The sequence below is a fragment of the Lynx rufus genome, unplaced genomic scaffold, assembly GCF_022079265.1.
Source record: "Lynx rufus isolate CCGP_SWC_20201006 ecotype Redwood Valley unplaced genomic scaffold, mLynRuf1.p SCAF_10, whole genome shotgun sequence".
NCBI lineage: Eukaryota > Metazoa > Chordata > Mammalia > Carnivora > Felidae > Lynx > Lynx rufus.
The window spans coordinates 2,740,526-2,762,612 of record NW_025814824.1 but is presented as its reverse complement, the minus strand read 5'-3'; the positions used below and the strand labels follow the sequence as shown (position 1 = coordinate 2,762,612).

Here is a 22,087-nt window from a genome sequence, read left to right as displayed (position 1 = left end):
CCTGTCTCAAAAATAAACGTTAAAAAAAAATTAAAAAAAAAAGTAAGCTAGAGATAAGAAAACGGCATTAAGACGATCAGAAGGAAGAGGAAATACATTTACGGGACTGTACTGTATTTGTAAAAGAAAATCCACATCCAGGCGGATGCCTGCAACTCACACCTGTGTTGCTCGGGGGTGCGCTGAATAATCAATTTGAGGATCATTTCCTACGCCTCCATCGGTTCAAGCTCCTCTCTCGGTTGTGAAGGAAGATGCGTCTTCGTGGCTTTGATTAGAATATTGCGGATGGGAACATGGATCATTATCGTGCGTTTGCCCCGAGCCACACCCCGTGAACGTTAAGACGCTCTGTGGGTTCACGGATGGTGCCACTGGGTCCTCAGAGACCACGAGACAGTGCCTCACACAGAGCTCAGCAGCGGGGGCAGCATTCACGTGTGTGCCCTAGCCACCCCCTGTGAACCTCCGTGCGTGCCCGGATCCACAAGGTCTTACTGGCAAAGCAGCGTGTGGCGCCCTGAAGGCAGTGACGCCCTCTGGCCCCACCCCGACCGCATGCGGACTCGTCCGCCTTACGAAACTGTGTCTGTCTAGGTGAGCAGTTCCAGGGCATGCGTCGGTCCTGCCTTCGGCTCATCAGCATCTCGAAGCCGTGGGCTGGAAGCAGGCTTTTTCTAACCAACAGTGGGAATTTTAAAGGGAAGAGGAAATCAGGGAACGTGTTTGTGAGGCGAAAGCAAGCCCCCCCCCATCTGTCAAGGATGTCTGTGACACTCCTTGTGACCTCAAGCCAACTTTAAACTTCATTCTTTTAAAATTTTTTTTTAATGTTTATTTTATTTTTTAATTTTTGAAAGAGAGAGAGAAAGAGGCAGGTGCAAACAGGGGAGGGGCAGAGAGAGAGAGACACACAGAATCCGAAGCGGGCTCCAGACTCTGAGCTGTCAGCACAGAGCCTGACACGGGGCTCGAACCCACGAACTGTGAGATCGTGACCTGAGCCGAAGTCAGATGCTCAACCGACTGAGCCACCCAGGCGCCCCTAAGCTTCGTTCTTCTAACCAAAAGGAGTATCAGCCTCAGTGTTGCCGCAGGTGGGCATTACTCTTGCGTCCATACGTTCCCCTCAATCCCGAGGGCTCATCTTCGTGAGATGCTCGCCCACGGGGTTAAGGAGCCTCATTCCTGGTTTCCTCTTGGGTTTTATGAGGACTTACAGGGTCTGTTGCTTCTGCACGTTTGGTCACCATCAGCCGGCAGGGATTGGCGCCTACTGTGTACGTGTGTGGGAGGCAAAGCACACACTTGAGACCGTCGGGGTTATGAGGTCTCGGGTGACTCCGCAGGTTATGAGGCATCGGCGAGGTTGGGTTGGCTGCGCCCTGGTTTCTCGAGCGCGGCACAGATCTCCGGGTTCACGGCCCCGCTTACGCTTGCGACCTACGTGCGACACACTTAACTTTGGAAGATTTAGGCAGTTTCAACCCATCGCGGGGAAATTACTTTCGAGAAGTTAAGGTTGAAGTGTTCCCGGTGTCTGAGATTCATGTGTAACTCTGCGTGTGCCGGATGGAGGGTCTGGGTGGCCGGCGGTGCCCGTGGACGGCATGAGGGGACGCCGCTTCCTCCCGACTCCGTCCTCGCTGGGTGGCCGGGTGTGTGGCTCTGCGTCGCCCACCCGTGTCTCATGGCTGCGGGATGGAGACGGTCACCTGGAAGGGAGAGAGGCCGCCGTCCCCTGACAGGACCACCTGGGCGTCACTGGCCACAGCTAGGCAGGCCTCCGGGTGTCTTCCCCAAGGGTCTGCTCTGTCGCTTCTGCCGTTGACATCTCTCTGGCCTCCCTGCCCGCCATTTCTCAGCCACTGCCTCGTCCCACACACAGCGGCTAACGTCCATTCAACTCTGTGTCTATCTCGTCAGCCTGCTTGAAGGGCCTCTGTGGTTTGTCCGTTCTCAGCCACCTCCGGGTCAGAACCCCCCCCCCCCCCCGCACGGCTCTGCAGATCTGACGGTCTGTCGCCTCCCGGCACACCCCTCTGCGTGGCCACACCTCACGCGTCCACCGTGCGTCGCGCTCCTCTCTGGGCCCGGATCCAGCGTGCGTTTTCTCATGGTTTCTTGCTCTCCCTCCACTTGGCCTCCAGCCCGCTTTGCATGGAGGCTTCTTTGCTGGCAGGTGCCCTTGCCTTCTCCTTTCTCTGAACGACGGGTCTGTGCTCACAGTGCACAGCGCACAACAGCTGTTGTCTCCTTCTAGACTCTCCCACGTACCCCTGGTCTCCTCCACGCGTTTCTTGAGAACACACACTGTCTTGCCTGGTCCTCGGTGGTCGGGAGGGGATGGGTTTGGCGTGGGGTGGTCCTCCAGGATCAGAGACGGCTCCTGAGTGTGGGATGGGGGGAGCCCTGTGGACCGTGGTCCCGAGGAGTTGCCCCAGGGAAGACGAGGGGGGGCAGGAAGTTCTCGGGGGGAGCAGTCGAGGCTCGGTTTGAAGCGTGACATCTGAGAAGACTTTAAACAACGCGGTGGAACCGTCACTTGGGTGTGGGAATGGTCTCCACAGTCCTGGCGCTGGAGGAGATGTGGGGGCGGGAGGTAAAGATGAGCGAGGTAATTGGAGCAGAGACGGTAGGACCCCTTACGGCGAGCGCAGGTCGGGGAACCGCAGAGGCCCCAGGGCTCGGCTCCCGCAGTCCTGACAGGCTGAGGCGTGGGGTCACCCGACAGGGCCTGGGAAGACAAGATGGCGGTGGGAATGTGTTCTGCTGCTGTTTGCCCAGCACCCAGCGCGGAGGAACCACAGGACAAGGGGCCTGACATGGAGGCAGTTTCTGTCTGGCAGGCATAGAGCCCTGTGATCCCACCCCTGCCCCCCACCAGAGAGAGGCCAGGTGGTTCCTTCTCACTTCAGACAGAGTGAGGGGCTTCATGGAGATGACACAGACTGGCACCTGTCACTAGAGTCCAGGATGCCCGGTGCACCGATGGTCTCCATACCGGGAGTGGGCGTTGCTGACGGCCTCCTGCTGGCGACCAGGCTAAAGGGCTAAGGTCAGGGGGCACCTCATGTGGGCCCTGAGCCCGCGGGACCCATCCCGAGGGTTTCCTGCTAGTTTGAGGCCCCGTCAGCCGCAAGAGGGTTACAGCTGCCCCATGGGTGTGGACGGCGGAGGGGATGGGTGTGTGGGTGGGTGAAGGACCAACACTGTCCATTTCACAGCACAGGCACCCACATATTCCCAGGGGAGGGCCTTCCAAAGGTTCAAGGAGTCAGATGCAGCCCTCAGTCCCGCCGGGGGCCCAGCCCCGGGGCTGGTGGGTGGGTTAGATACGGTTATGTGTCTGGGGCTTCATCCAGGGCCAGGGAGGAGCTGGGCCCCTGCGTGCACTGAGACAGGAGTTGGGGGCAGTGAACTGGTTCTCGGACTGTACCCTGATCGCCCACTTGTCCGAGTTGCACAGAGGACAGAGAAGAGGCGGGCAGGATGGAGTCCTGTGGCCACATCACAGGAAGACGAGAAACCGGCAAAGAGCACCCAGGAGGGCAGAAGACGTCAGAGGAGCGTCAGCTGAGGGTGGCACAGTGCCCACTGCATTTGGGGCCGTGGCGGGTGTTGGAATTTGCAGGGCAGATTGTGGGAACAAGACCTGGCTTGGAGGGAGAGGGTTAAGGGCACAGAGGGCACCATCACCAGCACCGTGTTGGTGGTCTCTTTGGAGGAGTTGCCGTCATTTGTGGAACTGGCTCTTGTGACAGCCACCGAGTGCTTTCCATCCTATTAACAACCTGGCTGCAGTCAGTGGTGGTATGCCCAGGGCCTCTGGGCTGCCTCCGAGGTGTTAGACTGTAGGTTCCTGGGAGTGGGTCTGCTGGATGGAGGGTCTGTGTGAGTCTCGTTCTCCTAGGATGAGGCCAGGCTGCCCCCCGGAGGCTGTGCTGAACTGCTTCTTAACCACATGCGGGGCTTTCTTATAATGTCTCAAGCTCGAACCTTTGGCTGTTTAAGTGGGCTTTAGTTTATAATCTTATTTTGAGTAAAGCCAAGAATTTGTTCATATTTCCAAGAGCTGTTTGTGTGTCCTTTGCTGTGAACTCTGTTTGTATCTTTTAACATTTTGCATCGGGTTTTTGATATTTTCCTTATTAAGTTATATTAAGGTAATTAACTTGTTGACTATGAAATGTTTCAGTTTTTTTTCTGCATAAAATTTTATTTTTATGCTCTGGAGTATGTCAATATTTCCTTTTATGTTCAAGATTTGTATCATCCTTCCACTCAAAGATAATATAAAAAAATTCCTCCCAGGTTTTTTCCTTTTTTTAAAGTACTTTTATGGTTTCATTACCATGAAGTTAAGTTTGCAATCCATTTAGGATTTATTTGCACATAAGGCGCAAGATAGAAACCCAGTGTGATTTTTTTCCTGAATGCTGCCCAGACACTGAAACACCACTCACTGGTCATTCTGTCCCCCTTGGGTATGTCTGTATAACTGTATTTGTCACTCCACGGGAGGAAGACACTTTTTCACTCTGCCCTCCTGTGTTCTCTGGCTAGGGTTCTGCAAATAAGGCAGGCAAAAGACAGACTAACAGGAGAGAAGCAGGTGATGAATGTATACAGTACACATGCAGGCAGGGAAACTCAGTGATGAGTAACTCAAAGAAGTGGTTAGAACTTGGGCTTACCTCACATCTTACCAAAGAACAAGAAATCCATAGGGAAGTGACAAAGCCCAGGAAAAGAATTTGGGGTTTCTAGGGGGGAACCTGTTGGAGAACCCCCTGTTGACATGTGGGGAGGCAAGTGCGTGGACAGGGGTGGGGTGGGGTGGGGGGAATTGATGGGAGGGGGGAGCTAGCTCAGCCCAAGTTCCTTTGCTGTGTCTCAGGGCTGCTGTGGCTCACCTCCGTTCCTCCCTGTGGAGAGGGGCACAGGCTGTGTGTACAGATTTATGACCTGCTTTTAGGCAAATGGGGGGAGGGCAGAGAGCTCTTCTGGCTACTTCTCCGTGGCCTTCAGCTCAGAATACTCCGTCTGCCGGCGTGGCCTGTGTGGGGTGGCGTCTTCGGCTACCCTTCACCGTGTATGTCTCTCCTTTTTGCTTCTTTATGAAGTGGATCGCACTTTGTCGTTCCACGTGTTTATTTATTGCCCCTCCGCCTGCTAGAACATAAACCCCTGATGGCAGAAATCACCACTTGGGATACCTACTATTTATTGTTTTAGTCTGTGAAATGTGTGTGTGTTTGGGGAGGTGGGGTGGGCAGACTGAGATGGCTGAGTGGGGACAAAAGTGGGGCTACATGATTCCAAAGGACCCAGTTCTCAAATCCCGCCCTCCAGCCTGACAGGTATGACGTGTGGGAGGAGCTGGCTCTCATGATGAGAACTTCACACTGAATGGGAGAGATGGTGGGACCAGGATGGAGTGAGGCTCAGTTACTCCCAGGTGACTGGGGTCGTGCCAGAGAGTCCACATTCCCGTTAGCTGAGCTCTCAGGGTCACAGTTTGGCTCGCCCCAGTGGGGTCATGCTGAACAGGTGGCTGAGCGATCTCCATTAAAAACAGAGGTGCATCGCCACCCGAGACTGACCCGAGGACTCGGTGAAATTACAGAAAGCCAAATCATTTTTGCTGAATGAAAAGTTGAGACAGTACCGTTCACCAAAACGTGCTGTGCTAGGTGGTAAAGAGGGACGATGAGAATGGTTACCTTTGCAGTCAGACGGTGGAGTTAAAGTTTCTTGTGTCAGCATCAGGCGTCTAAGTGTGGCAGTTACTACGTTCCGCCACATTCTTATTTCAAAGGGGGACGGACACCATCAGCCTCCGTGTGGTGAGAATTCACACGCACGCAGGTTATCGTGGGAGCATTAGAAGCAAATTGATGGACAGAGGACTTTTTTTCTGAAGAGTAGCTTGATTTGCAACCACGTTGGGGGATTGTAAATCTCACACAGGGGATCCTTAGGACTTTTTTGCGTGGTGGAGCTCAGAGAACTTTCTGGAATTTCTGACATTGGCACATCTTAAGGACAGAAGATGGAGTCTCTGAATGTGCCCTGGGATGCCGCCGGGGTCTCTTGGGGAGGATTTGCTCGACGGAATGGACTTCTTGGGCTGTGTCCGCCTCCCCCACAGAAGTGGCACACGGGCAGCCAGGGAGGCCTGTGGCCCGACCTGCGTGGCCCACTGGCTCAGACACATGCTGTACAGGTGACCCCGCTGACAGCTATCCTCTTGGGAGGCTGTCGCCCAAGGCTGATTTCTTTCTCTCATTGCCCGCGTTGGCGGCTCGGGAAAGAAATCCGATGTTTGTTACGGATATTTTAGGAGAGACCTACAGAAAGCTTCCTGCCGTGGGGTATCTTCCCGGCCTGCTGGGACCATCGCGGATTTTGGCGCTTTGCTCAGCCGAATGTGTCATAACAAGCACAGTGCAGAGATGCGCCGAGCTGCTTCTTCTTCTTCTTGTTTTTAAATTAGACAGAGAAAATATAGATGCTGGGGTTTCTATAGTTCCATAAAGAGACAGCTTGACCTTCCTCAATAGGAACTGCCTTTTAAAAGGTACTCGGGTGATCATTTTGATAGAACCACAGTTGGAACGTTATTATAAAACAAATGGCTAAGGATAAACACTGAAAACATTCATGCCTTTTAAAGGAACTTTGTCTGAGTCATGGTGATTCAGTCTACAGCCTTCACGGTATTTGAGTTTCTAGAATAGTCTTTCCCCACTCTCCACAGTGAATTCAATGGCAAATGTGAGCCTCACCTGAATGGTAATTTGACAAGGACAGATCTCTCTTAAGAGCATTATCTTGTGGTGGGGATTAGATTTCTGGATGATAGAAAATGATTTCAAGTATTTCACGTAGAAAGCTTGCAGAATGTTTCTGAGGACCTGTTATCCTGTTTGTCCGGTGGTGTGTCCAAATCCCCGTTTACTTCTTCCTGTGCTCTCTTACAATTGTGTCTGTCCCCACGAGGGGGCTGACACGTTCACCCATCCCCTTTCTGGGCTCCTGACTTTGGAGCCCCCTCTGGAGTATCCCTATCATTGCCCACTGAGGCCCGCTCCCGGAGTTGAGCCATTTGCTTCCAAGCACCTGTTACCAGCACGTCCTCCCCACCTGGAGGGCCAGCATCTGGACCCCAGCGGCCTCCAGCCGGTCCGTCTCGCACCCTCCCCACGTCCCGAGGTGTCCTGCCCGGGCGAACCCTCTGCAGCCAGGTGCCCCTAGGCCTAGGACCCTCCTTGCCTCCTTTCCTCAGGGCAGCACCGGCACGTGGTAGCTGCTCAATAAACGGGTGCTCCGGGGACTGCCCGGCACAGACCTTATTTCTTGCTCATTTGTCTATCACCCGAGCGCCTCCCCGCCTTCAGAACCCTCTTGGTTTTGTGATATTTACTAACTGCAGACGCTGGAGATAATACTCAGAACGCCAGATTTCTTCTGATAACATTCTGATTCACCTTGGAAGGGTGGTGACCCGTAGCGGTGCTTGGTCAGGGCCGGCCCCGTGCTGGGACCGTGGCCGTGAAGGGAACATCCGGGAGACCACGTGCCCTGGTAATGGTCCACTAAACGGAATCCCAGCCCAGCGTAAGACGGACTGTGGCGTCGACACCCGTCACACTGTTAGGATACAGCCACGCCAACAGGAGGCACTAGGGCACTGCCACCGGGAGGTTCAGGACGACCTGGTCGCATTTTGCGCGGTTCTGTTTGCCAGAGAGGGAACCGGGTGACCCCCTCATGGGGAGCCGCGCTGTCTACGCTGAACTGCACGGGCAGGTGTCTCCCCTGGGGACGTGCGCGTGTGGTCTCTTGGTTGCAGGATCCTGACTGATGTGACAAATGGATCTCTCTTCCTGCCCCCTTAAGGGAAGCCATCAGCCGCGTCTGCGAAGCCGTCCCTGGCGCCAAGGGAGCCTTCAGGAAGAGAAAGGTACTGTCTTCTGTGTTGCCTCCCCACGCAGCACCTGCGGTCACGCCCCGCCCGTCAGGGCCCCCTGTCACCGCCTGGCTGTCGGCACTTTCCAAGCGACGAGAGCTCGGGGTCCCCCTGCCCTGGGGTTGGCAGGACGGCCGGCAAGTCAGCGCCCAGTTGTGCCCCATTGGCCCAGACCTGTAGACGGTGAGGAGACGGCACGGAAGACGGGGCTGGCGCCCCTCGAAGCCTCTCTGGGCGTTAGTTCTCTTCGCTAGAACAGTTGGTGGTGAACACCCGGGTGCTGTGCTGCTAAATTTAACCAGCGGCCCTCAGGGTTCAGAGTACGAAGCCGCTCATCTGTCCCGTTTGCCAGTTTCCGTGGCATACGTGCTTCCGCCAGGCCCCTTCCAGGCTCTGGCGACATCCCCGAGGACGCGCAGTGACACGTCATCTCACGGTGTTTCCACCTGGTTCACAGGTGCAGCGGGCACAAAGGCCTGAGCGGCACAGATGACCGGTAACGTAGCAAAAGCAGCTGGGAAGTGAGGAGTTTTGAGTACTTGTCTTTTTTTCTTTTTTTTAATGTAAGTTATTTGTTTGTAAGTTTACGTAAAGTAACTTTTCATAGCAGCTGTTTTTAACGGCCAGCTCCTAAAATCCCTAAAAATTTAATAATTGTCTCTCATTAGCCAGTACAACCAGCTCCAGAGCGCCACGGGATATCCCCATTTTACAGGTGATGAAAACTGAGGCACAGAGATGTGGGTAGGGGTAGGCTGGGCTCAGGCCCATGTCACCCGGCTCCAGGGACTATACATTCAACCTTGGGTTTGACTTTTTCACTCTGGAGATGGTTAGACGGCCAGGGAGAAAGTGGATTAAGAGAAAGCTCAGAAAACCTCTCCGGTTAGAAGTCTGGCAGGTACAGAACTAAATAGCCACTGTCAGGACTGTCTGTGCCCGGACTCTATTGCTCTGTCGTGAGGCGTTACCTCCGATGTCCCCGAATCCGTCCTGGGGCTGAGGTTTGCAGGCAGGTGGCCGGCTTGTTGACACACCCCGCCCTGGGTGGGTTTTGTCATTACAGCTCGGGGACATCCGCGAAGCCGTAAGGCAGCTGGGTTTCAGGCAGAGAACTTTGAATCTTGACTGTCGCGTAGGGTCACTAGGAGGGGGTCTGAGGACGGAGCTAGGGAGTGTCCTCTTTCAGAGCTCGGGGAGGGTGGCAGAAACAAGGCTGATGGCCTCGGGTATGACTTAATCAGAATCTCGGGGGACGGGGCCCAGGCCTCTGTATTTGTTTTTTTGTTTTTTTTTTTCAATAAGTTTCTGTTTTGTTTTTTTTTTTTAATTTTTTTTAACGTTTATTTATTTTTGAGACAGAGAGAGACAGAGCATGAATGGGGGAGGGTCAGAGAGAGAGAGGGAGACACAGAATCCGAAACAGGCTCCGGGCTCTGAGCCGTCAGCACAGAGCCCGACACGGGGCTCGAACTCACAGACCGCGAGATCGTGACCTGAGCCGAAGTCGGCCGCCTAACCGACTGAGCCACCCAGGTGCCCCTGGGCCTCTGTATTTGTAAACAGCTCTGTCAGATTAAAAGTGGCTTAAGAAGCAGCGGTAATTAGCACATCAAAAGAGGGCATGTTCTAATCTGAAAGGGAAGGATGGCTTGGGGGCCCTGGACCCAGATACCGGTGTTGGCCTTTGGGTGGGGGTGGGGGTGGGGGGCGGGGGGCGGGCAGGGATGGCTGGTGCGGAAACGCAGTCCTTTGGGCCCTGTGCCAAGGACTCTGAGCTGAGCCCGGTGGTCCGCCCCTGTGCCGGGCCGTCCGTGTGAGCACCGGCCTGGAGGACGTTCCGGCCCAAGGCCCCCAGCAGTGAGCAGTCTCGAGACTCCACGGGGTGTTCGTCCGCCCCGCGAGCTGCACCCTGCTTCTCTGGCTCTGCCATTTAGCTCCCGGGGGGCTGGAACCAGTATCTGAGCCTGGAACTGTGAGCACTGGCCCGTGGCCCTTTCCTGGGCCTACGAGTGACAGGAGACTCGTCCCCACGGGAGCTGCCTGCTCGCGGACGGTGCTGACGCCCGAGGGTCCTCCCGCGTGTGTGCGCATGACGAGTTTGTGACGTGTTTGTGGCTGCCTGTGGCGAGTCCCAGAATCCGTGTGCTCCTGTTGGATCCCGCCTGCCGGCTCCTTCGTGGCACAGCCTCCTTCACGTGGCCAGCGAGGGCGGGAAGGTGGGGGCTGGGGGGTGCAGCAGACGGGAACAACAGAGAGGCTGTGACAGCGCGGCCTCTCGGGAATCGGAAGCTAAAATCTGGCCGCTTGATTTCACAGCCTCCCAGCAAAATGCTGTCCAGCATCTTGGGCAAGAGCAACCTCCAGTTTGCGGGCATGAACATCTCCCTGACCGTGTCCACCGCCAGCCTGAACCTGCGGACGCCCGACTCCAAACAGGTCTGTAGGCGCCCGGGCCCCCCTGGGTGTTTTGCAAGGTTGCCGGCTCTGCTGGGTCTGGCAGAGAACATTTGTCTAAAATCTTTACTAGCCTGCAGACTTTGGCCCCTTTGAACGGTTGCCCCCGGAATGATAGGTAGAATTGGTTTTCTTGGAATCTGCTGCAAATTACCGTTGTTGTTTTTTTTAAGGGTAACGTCTAAAGTCATTGAGGGACTTGCAGTGTAGAAGCAGGCGCATGTGTTTGCCACGGACTCCTCATCTCCTTGCCCGTCTTTCATTTCCTTTTACACCGTATTTCTTGGACTCCGCAGCCCACGTCTCATTTCCACATTTTGTCATCCTTGAAGTGGATGGCACCTCGTGGTTTAATGGGCCAGATTTTTTCTGTCTTAGCGGTTCCTCATCTGGAGCCACTCGCGGTTGACGGCGTCCTAGGTCGCTGCACGAGGCATACGGGAGGGAGTCCGCCCGGTGCGGGACGTCTGCCGCTCGCCGGCCGAGGCTGCACGGCGGTGGCGATCGTTGGGGCGGGTTCCGTGTGTGACGCTGGCCTCTCGGCAGCGTGTGTCTTAGGTCTCTCGGGCCTCAGTTCTGTCCGCTGGAACAGTGGGTGTCTCAGTGGCTGTCCTGGGTACCAGCAGGTGAAGACGCCCAGACGCGTAAAAGGGCGTGTTCCCCGCGCAGCCCGGGGCTCCGTTGCCGGTGGCCTGAGCTGGAAATGGGATGCGTCCCCACGGGGAGAGAGACGGGCCACCCGCACACCTCTGACTCTGGCCGTGTTCCCGGGGGTGCCTGGGGTTACCTTTGCGTTGCCAAATATATTTATATTCATTGACTTCAGTATTCCCCAGGTCAGCGAGTGGCACCACCTCCTACTCCATTCCTCACTTGCCCGACAGATAATCCCTGTCTTTTCACGTTAGTCCTTCTGACGGGTGGGGTGGTGGTGGGTTAGGAAGGTTCAGCGGGCTCCGCCTTTCTCTGGGGCCCTCTCAGGGCTGAGCACCTGTGACCCCGGGCTGCAAGGCGGGAGGGACCCCTCTGCCCTGCACCACACGCCCATATCCACTCTCACGCAGTGTGGCCGTTGCTGTTATGTTTCTAGGGATCCTCAGGCCGTGGCCCTCAATTCTGTGGGATACACGTCCCGATCCCTGCCTATTACACCTCATTCCCCCCTTAAGGAAAATCAAACAAACTCAGGAGGAGTGGAAGGGACGTGGCCGTGCTGGGGTTGGGGGCTGGTTGGCTGTGTCCTCACTGTTTGTGGAGCATGGGTGTGGGGCTGGGCTCAGGAGCGGGGGGCGCCCTCTGGGACGATAGGAACACGGCCCGGGACGGTGGCGCCAGCCCCCGCTCACACCCCTGGCTGTCCCGTGGCGGCCTGGCTGTTGCAAATTAGGAGGAGTCCCGGCCGGACACTGCCCTCCCCCGTGCAGAGCAACCGTGAAAGTCCCGGCCGCTCTCCTCTGCCGAGCGTCCCTCGCACCTCCCTTGGTCAAAAACACCTGCTCGAGATTCACCGGCTCAAAACTCTGTTTAATCTCCCATCTTTTCCGAAGGTCTGAGATACAATGATACAGCAACAGCCACACGTCGTGACCAAATAGGATTTCTGCTTTTTCCCCTCAATTATAATACCCGCTTCAGTTTCCAAACTCCAGTATGAGGGCTGTTTTATAAGCAAAACCTAAACAGAAATCAACACCTTTTCGAGGTTTATCCTCGTGTGGGGATTGCTGGTGCTTTGCTGCCCTCCTGGGAGCCCCCTGCCCCGGGGCTGGAGGCAGGAAGCTTCCAGAAGGCTGCAAGTGGCTGCTGGTAGCTGGATCTGGCCGGGTTGGTACAGGCTCCAGAGTGGCTTCCTTGTTTCCATCCATTTATATGCTCAGGTCTTTCTAGATCGCGAGTGGTTTTGCACATGCCATTTTGGCATTTTAGAACGAGTGGTTTTCTCCCAGTTCAGACACAGGTTTGCTTCGAGCGTCTCGGGAGCACAGTCGGGAAGCTCCTCGCACGGTGGGATTTCACCTCCGTTAATTTCCGACTGCCCGCCACCAAAGGCCTGAGGGGCTGTGCGGGAATAAACCTGGTGATGGTGTGATGGAGACGGGGCCACTGTTTCCACCCCGGAATTCAATTCAAGGTCATTCCATTGTCTTTGACATTATAAAAATAGCATGGGAAACTTACGTCGCAGCTTAAATTTAGGGCAGCTTCTAATTTACTATCTACTGAATTCCGCTGCCGTTTGTAAAGCTAATGGAAATTTCCGGGTTTAATACTGACTTGGAATGTCCTCCCTGGCCTTTGCATTGATGGAACCGGTCGCAACAGTGCCTGGGACACAACGAGACGCGCTCCTTGCTCGCTAGCTGGGGGTCGGCCCTGAAGACCGCATGTGTCTCTGGAAGCAGAAATTGCACCAGTGACCTGTTTCCGTGTGGGGGTGAGACCCTTTCCTTCTCCGAGAGGGAAGGTCGTTAGGACCCCCGTTAGCTGTGGTCCTTCAGCCTCGGGCTTCGCATCTGTGAACCGGGCGGCCGTGGTTCCTCCCTCAAGGGTTGCCTCAAGGGAGCTCGCCGAGCAGCTGACGTGTGGGGAAAGCCCACCGGCGGTCAGCTGGTGTGACGACTCCCATCCCTTTATTTGCGCCGGGTACCAGTTTTGCGGATTCTCAGGAAACCTTGTCGTATCGCCTGCCGACAAACGGTGGCTTTTCCAGGACGCGGGGCGGGCACTAACGACGTGTCTCCTTTCTTGTCCTGGGCCTGCAGATCATCGCCAACCACCACATGCAGTCCATCTCGTTCGCCTCTGGGGGAGACCCGGTAAGTGCCCGGGGCTGCTTTCCCTTGCTCTCGTCGGGACTTTTCCAGAAGGGGCCTTCCTCCCAGGGGTGCGTTCTGGGGCACGATCGGGAAAGGTAACTGTGATGACAGCTCTCCCCCCACCTGGTTCCGTAAGCCCTTCTCGACCAGCATTAGTTCTTGTGCCATTAGCCCAAAGCGGTCGAAAATCCTCCAAGTCCTGGCTTTCTGAAGAGGTCCTGGGACCGCGCCCCAGTGTCAGCCGTCAGGCGCCCCGTCTGATGACTGGGGGTCCTGCTTCGTTCCTTTTTTCTCTTGGGCTCCGGCAGGGCCCTTCGGTTTCGCGGTTGAAGTCTACGCGAAGCCTGTGAGTTGACTTAGTCTGGTTTATTCATAGATGTTTGAAATTGGAATTTTTCTACCCACATTTAATGTTGTAGTCTTACTGGTTTGCTTTGCCAGCAGGGAGGGAGTGCAGGGAGAGAGAGAGAGAGACAGAGAGAGGGAGAGAGAGAGAGAGAGGGCAAGGCAGAATGGGAATGTTCTATTTTTGCATTGCTGCTTTTATTAACAAGGTCACAAGGTAATTCACTCCTCACGTTTGGTCAAGATGGTGTCAGTGCCCATTTTCAGCGTCATGAGAGGCAGGACCCACAAACCCCTTGCTCCCCCTCTCCCTCCTCCCCTCCCTCCTCCCCTCCTCCCCCTCTCCCCCTTCTGCTCTTCCTGCTCCTCCCCCTCCTCCTCACCCCACCCCCCACCCCCCACCCCTCCCCGCCCCCAGCAGAGCCAGACCCACACACACTAACTCCTGCTCGCTGTTGCTGGCCAGCCCTTGGAAACAGCTTGCAGGCAGGAAACTGTCTCCAGGGAAGAAGAGCTGGTCAGCCCTCGGAGCCGTGAGGGAGAAAACACCCGCCCCCAAGACCGCCCTCGTACCATTTCTCATTGGTCCGGGCCACGTTTCCACCAGTCTGGGGAAGTATTTAAAAATTAGGACGACCGAGTGAGTGTTTTCTTGAAGCTACCCTTACGCAAAAAGAAAAATTGTTCTATGTCCTGGCATGATGTCCTTTTGCTGTTGAATAAGTCTTTTATAATAAAACAGTGAGGCTTAGAAGTGCTGTTTTTGTTGTTATTGTTGTTTCGTTATGTGCAAGTTTCCGGGTCCAGGGCAGCCGGAGTAGCCGGTGTGGTGCGGAGATCCCGTCCCGGTCTGGCCGGGAAGGGGGTGTTTCCCAGGCTGTGAGGACTTCGTGTGTCTTTCCCGGCCTGCTCCCTCTACCTGGGGAACTGCTTGTTGCGCTTGCTGCTGGCTCATGAACATCAAGTCTAGCGGGCGGGCGCTTTCCACTGCTGGCTCTCATCTCGACATCTCTAAAGGCTGGTGGAGTCACGGCCCCCGGTGTCTCGGCTGCAGACAGCCCACGCCCCCCGCCTCTGCCCCAGTTCCTGCAGCCGCCCCCCCGCTCCCCCAAGGAGGCGTCAAGCCCAGCCAGACCCTTGGGCCAAGGGCATTGGCGGGAGAGCGATTCGGCCACCCTGCACGTGGTTCCTTGCCCTTATGCCCCCGCCTGACCAAGAGAATATGGCAAAGCACCCTTGGACCACCCTCAGCACCTCCACTGACTCACGCTCTCTTCCTTTAGGGTCTAGTCCTCAAAATCTCTCCCCGTGGTTTCCTCTTTTCCTTCTCCTCCCCTCCTTTACTTTCTCTCCAATCCCTTAATCTCTTGCATTTTATCATAAAGCGAAAGACCTCACTGAGACATACATTTAGCAAGTGGGAGTCTGCCACTAGAGATGGGATCTCGAGGGACAGGTGCACCTGCTGTGTACCTGCACGCGCACCTGCCCTCACGCCTCCACCTGTGTCTGCACGTGGCTCCAGTCAACTCGCAGAGGCGTCTCACCGCTGGCCCCGTGTGATGCTCGTAGCCATAGTTTCCGAAATTTGGGAGGTAACCCAGCTTGCAAAATAAAAGGAAGAAACAGTACGTACCCGCGGCGACAGATTCTTCCAAGAACTTGTCTCAAACCTCAACTTAATGATGCTATGAGTGGACCTGCAGAGACGGAAGGCTCAGGAAGCCAAGGACACAGGCTTCTGTTCAAATTGTCCTGTTCTCCAGAGTGCACACAGGTCTGCGAGCCTCAAATTTCCTCACCTCCTTGCTTTTAAAAAAGAAAAAGGAAGCACTGGGTGCTTTTAACCTTTTAATATTTTCTTCTTATTTGTTTCTGATGCATAAAACGTCACGATACCAGGGGACAGGAAACCTGGTCAGTTCCTATTTTAACCAAGCCCAAATGCACGTTCGCATTGTGCGTGGGTTCCCGTTCCGCACTGGCTTGTAACCATTATAATTGGAAGATGTTTCAATAAAACTAGCAATCCCAGGTTCGATCCCTTGTTCTGGTGCTCAGTGTGTAACTACTCACTGCTTTGTGCTCTAGTTGACCCAGTAAGAAAATGGTGTTTTGAAATATCAACTAAGACAGGCTGAAAAACACCGTTAATCCAAAATCCCCCCAAAATATGCCCTGTAATCATAATCTGCTGTGACTACCAGTGTTCACAGGCCACCAGAAGGGGGTCAGGGTGCCGGCCAGGCTCAGAAAGGTTTGGGGGGTGGCAACAGGGGCACAGGACGGGCAGCCGGCAGCCCCATCTGTGGAACTTGGTGCTCAGTGTGACTGGATGATGTCTAGAACAACGTTCTGAACACCAATACACTCCCCCAGCATGCCAGACAATGATCAACATTGGCTTTAGAAGAGTTCTGTCCTGGCTTGACCCTAAACCATCTGAGGGACGGGACACACGTCATGTCTCTTTCCTGGCCTTCCTTCCCCAGAGGAACGTTTCTCAGACTGGAGTAAGAATTTAAGAAGAAGAATTTCTTTGCGTATGCCACTAGTGTTGACTCAAATTAATTTTGTCACCCAAACATGCACAAAAATAAATCAAGTATACATTCCTTGGGTTCATACGTCCTATTGAACTGTAAGCCCCGATCACGTTTGAAAGTTTAATCCTGATAAACACAGTAAAGCCAGAAACATTCAAAGTGACAGGAATTTACCGGGATGGGTGGTTTTGCTGACGTCACCCAGATCTCTGCTCTCAGAGGGACTCTCGAACCGGCCGCCACGGTGAGGAATCCTTCAAGGTCAGCATCTCTCTACTACGTCAGGCGCCTGGGTGACTCAGTCCTTCCACTAATTTATTCTGTGGAAGTAAGCACTTCAGTGATGCATCGTTGTGTACAAATGTGACGTTAATTGCTTGAGTTGGGGCAAAAGCATCTAGTCTGAGTGTTCTTTTTTCTCGAATTCTTTAAAAACCTGGCATCTGTAATGTTAGAAACCCAAGTGACAACCTTGTCGCTGACATTGCAACGCAGAACCGATGATGCAGTGGTCATTCAGATGGTCCCGGATATTCTTGTATTAATTTGTAAGATTATTATGGAAACTAAAACACGAAGTTAGAAAGAAAGTCTGGTCACATGTCAAACACTGGAGAATATTCCTGACCAGGCCTAGAATTCCACGGAGCTCGGACAGAGAGACGCCGGTGCTGTCCTAGGACCCTTCCAATGCTGTCATCTCCTGAGTCCACAGAAAGCGTCCGTGACTACAAGCTGGAGTCCTTACTTGGCTGTTAGTTTCAAATTCTGACCAGATCTTCCTTGATGGAAATGACTGGAAGCTGGGTTGATGGTCTGTTTTTCACCCCCCTTCCCAGCTCAGGGAATATACCAGCAGACAGTGGCCTAAGGAGGAGCATGGAACAGCGTAGACGGGCAGCATACTGGAGGGACCCTTGGTGGCAACCAGTCATGTCAAAACCCGCTGGAGGGCCCTCCTCCCCTCCTCAGACCCAGCGGGTCGCTGTGAGTTTTGGGAAACCATGTACCACGTATAGAAAAGCACCCTGTGCCTGGTGCTGCCTGCTGGGGCGTTCAGTAATCATTGCATGTCCCCCGGCTCCCAGTCGTCCCCTCTCCCATCGGAGGGTTTTCCTGGAGCACGGCAGAGAGAGAAGGGGTCATCCCCTGCCCACGGAGAGTACTAATGAAGGCAGTCACGACACAGAATCTTCCGGATGCTGAAAACCTGGAGCTCATCTGTAATGTTGGAGCCCTTCGAAGCAATGACATTTGGGAGAAATCTGCAACGACGGGGTGAGCCTTTACCGGTCGCCCCCCCCCGCCCGAGACTTTACAAATGTTGAGAATGTCAGCTTTGCAGGGAACGTCTGTTCTGCTTTCCAGAATGAAGAGAATGATTGGTTCCTCTGCCTGTTTAGAGGCGGCCCAGCCTACGTCTGAGGACAGAGCCTCCTCCGTGCACGGATCAGATGAGGCCGCCGCGCAGACTCGGATTTCACCCGGAACAGCCAGGCTACTACTCAGAGCTCATATGTGTGAAACATCTTAAAAGATTAAAGTTACTACTTATTTCCAAGAAGAAAAGAACCATCACATGCCATCCACCCAGGAAGGCGTTCCCAACCAACCTTTGAACGTCCGCTTCTGGTTTCCTCGTGGCTACTAGACCAGCAGCACCAGCACCGGCTGGAAACTTGTCAGAAATGCACATTTTGGGGCCTCCCCTCAGACCCACAGAATCCGAAGCCCCAAGGTGGCACCCAGCAGCCTGTGTCTCCACAAGCCCGTTGTGGGACTCTGACGCCAGCTTGGACTGACGACCGCTCATTCAGGCAGAGCTCAGGACAGTGGCTGTCAGCCTTGACTCACGGTAGAACCTTCTGGAGAGCTTCAAACCGTCCTGAGGCCTCACGGCCTCCCGTCCAGCAAGGGAGGATTATCCGGGAGCTGGGACTTGGGCAGCAGTGCGTTCAGAGCTCCTGGGGGGATCCGCCGTGCAGAGAACGGGGTGCCCGTCACACGGCCCTGGCCCAGAGCGTGGGCACAGACAGGCGGTGTCCGCACCAGAGCCTCAGGCCCCGCCCTGGACCCGCCGAGTCAGAACCCGCACTTCACAAGGTCCGGAGACTCCTGGCCGCGGTAGTGTGAGAAATACCGTCCTCCTGGGCTGTCCCTTGGGAGCGTTAGATTCCTGGGCTGGGTTGCGTACTGTATGTCTGGCTGTGCTGTCTTGCTCGTGGTTAGTGACATGGGTGCCTCGTTTTTCTCTGACAGGACACAACCGACTACGTTGCGTACGTAGCTAAGGACCCTGTTAACCGCAGAGGTAAGCAATGCTCGACTCCTACAGTCTCTCACTCGTGCGCGGTCAGGCTGAACACGATGCCAGGTGCTCCCCCTGGTCCCACCCCCTCCGCCAGCACGACCCGTGTGTCCCGCCGTGCCGTTAACGGGAATTGAGGGCTGCCTGCCTTCTCGGTGGGGGCAGGAGACACCGGGCGGCCGGGGGCCTGAGACACCCACCTGCACGCAGGGAGTGCGGCTTGGAGCACGTGACCTGCACCTGTGGCTCCCGTTCGTGCCCTGAAAGCGGCCTCGGCCACACCTGGAACGCTGTGTCCCCCCCCCCCGCCCCCGCCCGGCCCCAGCCCCACCGCCAACCACGTCACCCCGAGAAGCCTGCGCTGCCCTGAGCAGTCCACGCTCACGTGCCATCCACTCGCACCCCACAAAGCTGCCAGGGCCTCAGACGCAGGCTGGAAATGGGGGATGTGGGGCATTCACAGACCTTTATTCCTTTATTCCTAGACCTCCACACTCACCACCCTGTTCCTTTTATCATGTACAAAACCGAAGCCCCACCATGGGCGCCGAGAGCCCGGGCGGGTGGGCTGACCACAGGTGCGCGTTACCCTTGGATACTGACGCACCCCGTGACCCCAGCTTAGAACTCGCTGACGAAGATCGCCAGGGGGGTGTCGATAGCAATACAAAGCACTGGCTCCCCTCTCCTCCCCCCCTCCACCCCAGGTACCGACTGTTAAGATTTTCTAGTTTGCTTTACGGGACTTTTTATCCACATACGTACACGTATATTCTTTTCTTTTAAAATGTCAGTGCACGTGAGATCTTAGCATGCTGTCGTGCCCTCCCCCCGGTACTGTATCTTGGACACAGAGAACGGGTTGACTGTCCGCGAGGTGGCGCCATGTGGTGAGACTTGTCCCCCAGGTGCACCGACCCCCCCCCCCGGGGTCCGCGTACAGACGCTTTCACTGTTGTGCGGCCCGACCTGGAGGCGTTTGCAGAGAGGTTAGATGGTTGATAGGTCAGTGAACCTTGCAAATCAGAAACCAGTCTGGCTGTAAAGATTTGGTCCTCCCCACGGCCGCCTCCTGCCCCACGCTGGTACTCGGTGGCGTGGCGGGACCGCTTTCCTTCCTCAGAGTCACAGACGATGACATCATACGGTGTTAGCACTTATTCTCCCCCAGATGCGTGGGTGTCTGGGGGGCGAGGGGGACCCCGCAAATGAAGCGCTGTGTCCTGGATTATGACTGCCACGTTGTCGCTCCTGAATCAGAGTGGGGGTGTTCACAGAGTTCTGAGGGTAGGCGGGAAGGGGGCATGGGTGGTCTTGAGCCGAGGACTGTCCCCGAAACCCCTGGCTAACACGTGGAGCCCACCCCGTCTTGACCTTGCAGCGACTTTCATGTGATGACTGTGCATAACCAGTGCTCGGCTGGGTGAGGGCGGCAGGCCGGGCTTCCACGCAAGCCCATCCTTCCACGCAAGCCCGTCCTTCCAGCGGGAGGTAGTTTGATCGGTCCACGAGGGCTCCCATACAGAACTCTGCACGGCGGTGGCTGAAAACGACAAGAGCTGTTGTCTCACGGTTCTGGAGGCTGGAGACCTGAGAGCAAGGCACTGCCAGGGCCGGGCTCCATCTGAAGCCTGGAGCAGGGACCCCGCCTGCCTCTCCCAGCTCCTGGCGGTGCTCTGGCCGTCTGGGCGTCCTGGCTTGTGGCCACGTGGCTCCAGTGGCCCACCTTCCTGCCGCCTTCTGCTCCGAGCATGGCTGTGTCTTCACGTGGGCACCTTCTTACAAGGTGTGCGGTTATCCGGGGTTAGGGCCTGCCGTCCGCCAGCCCGCCCTCACGTCAACCGTGGTTAAGTTCCTGCCACTCCGATGGATTCCGCAGATGACAGACCAGTGTTGGCTGGAAACCATGCTTGAGTTCAGGGGGTCTGTGCCTCCCTCCTAGGAGGCCACTGCTGTTCAGCCTTCCTCCCGGGGGTGAGGATTGTCGGTTTGCCGTGAAGAAGGGACCATGGTCGCTGTTCCTGGGGCATTTTCTAGTTGGGTAAGACCCCAGATGTCCAAGGGGCCCCTACCAGTCCCCGGTTGGCGGAGACGGCGGCCGCGTGCCGTGGGGGCATCGCTCGCCTGTGCTGGCGGAGCAGGTGTCCCGCAGACGCCGTGGGGACAGCATCAGGTGGACGGAGACCCCAGCCCGCAGCCCGCAGCTGTCAGAGGGCTGGGCTATGGTGCGGGCTCCGGACGTGTTTGGAGCCAATGGGGAAACCGCGAGCTGGTGTCCCGATGGTGACCTCTGACCAGCAGCGTTTGCTGTGTGTGGAAGACACGTGGGGCTGGCCCGTCTGAGGGAACATGCCGTCCCCCCACCCCACCCCCCCGCCTGTATGATTACGGGGGCCATAGTGCGTGTTGCTCCCGAGTGCCCTCCGTGACGCGGCCCGAGGACGTCTCCTCCCTCGTGTGAGGCCAGCAGCTCAGAGCGGTTCTCCCTAGAGCAACCTTGTTTATTGGTCTGAGGGGCGGGGGAGACGATGTGGGCACACGAGCCCCACCCCGAGACCGCCTGCCCTGTAACAGGAGGGCCAGTTTCCCCCAGAAGGGACGGAACGAAGAACGGCCCCGTTTTGTGGCCCTCACGTCCATTTTGGGCCACATTTTAGGTTTTACGACGTATTTGAGTCTTCACGGCACCACAGCTCTGTACGTGCCTCTCAGTGGTCTGCTCCTTCGTGGCCCCTGAGTGACGCCCCCAGCTCTGCCCCCTCCTCAGGGGTGGTCACCGATGGGAGGGCCTCACCGTTCCTGTATGTGCCCAGTCATGCCGGTGAGGGGGTGAGGGGAAAAGACTTGCGATGCTCTCAGAGAAAACAGCAGCCCCGGAGACCCTCACCCCAGGGTTCGTTTTGGATTTCGAGTGCAGTTTGGAACAGAGAGGCCCCGGGACAGACCCTTGGACCCCAGCCCTCAGACAGTGTTTTCCCAGGGCACCAAGGACTGCAGGTGCCAGAGCCCGGAGGGAGACGTGATTCAATTCTGCGGCTACAGCCTCTGCCGCCCCCGGTTTCTGACCGCCAGGACTCGACCCTCGGCGGGACAGGGTGCCTGCTTCTGCCGCCGCCCTGCGTCTTCCAGTTCTCAGGAAGCAGGCTTCCAGCTCCCTGCTGTGTAGACGGGAGCGATCGGGCAGCCCCCTGCCGAAACCCGTTCTTCCTTCACTGCGGCTGCTGTATCTCTTTTCAGAAGGACAGTGAGCTGCACGCTGTTGGCCCTTCCCGTCTCTACTCTTCCCCGAAGCACCGACCAGGCAGCCCTCGGCTGGTCCCCCTCGGGGGTGGGCGTGCGTGGCTGCAAACAGGCGGGGGGGGGCCGGGGTTCTTCCCCTCCCTCCTGCCTAGACTCCGGCCTCCTTACTAGCTGGAGGGACACTGCCACCCGTACTGCTTAATGCACGACCCTGCAGCTCTAACAGCTGTGTCATGTGGGCTCGCCCTGTGCCTCCGGGGCTGGTGTTTAATAAACTAAAATAATACCGATAATCAGTAATAAAAACACAGCCGGGCATCTGTCTCCTTGGGACAAACCTCTTGGCCATCCCCAGTGCTCCCCAGGGCTCGCGCTGCGATCCAGAGCCTCCGGACGTGCT

The 22,087-nt window shown here is 56.1% G+C and overlaps 1 protein-coding gene across 1 annotated transcript in view; it reads left to right on the top strand.

Moving 5' to 3' along the window:
* Positions 1-22,087, top strand: part of SHC3 (SHC adaptor protein 3) — a 98,144-nt gene that overhangs the window by 47,472 nt on the left and 28,585 nt on the right. Inside the window, exons 3-6 of the mRNA XM_047097282.1 lie at positions 7,906-7,969; positions 10,295-10,414; positions 13,195-13,248; positions 18,399-18,450. Coding sequence (XP_046953238.1) covers positions 7,906-7,969; positions 10,295-10,414; positions 13,195-13,248; positions 18,399-18,450 — 290 coding nt within the window. The remainder of the gene's footprint in view (positions 1-7,905; positions 7,970-10,294; positions 10,415-13,194; positions 13,249-18,398; positions 18,451-22,087) is intronic.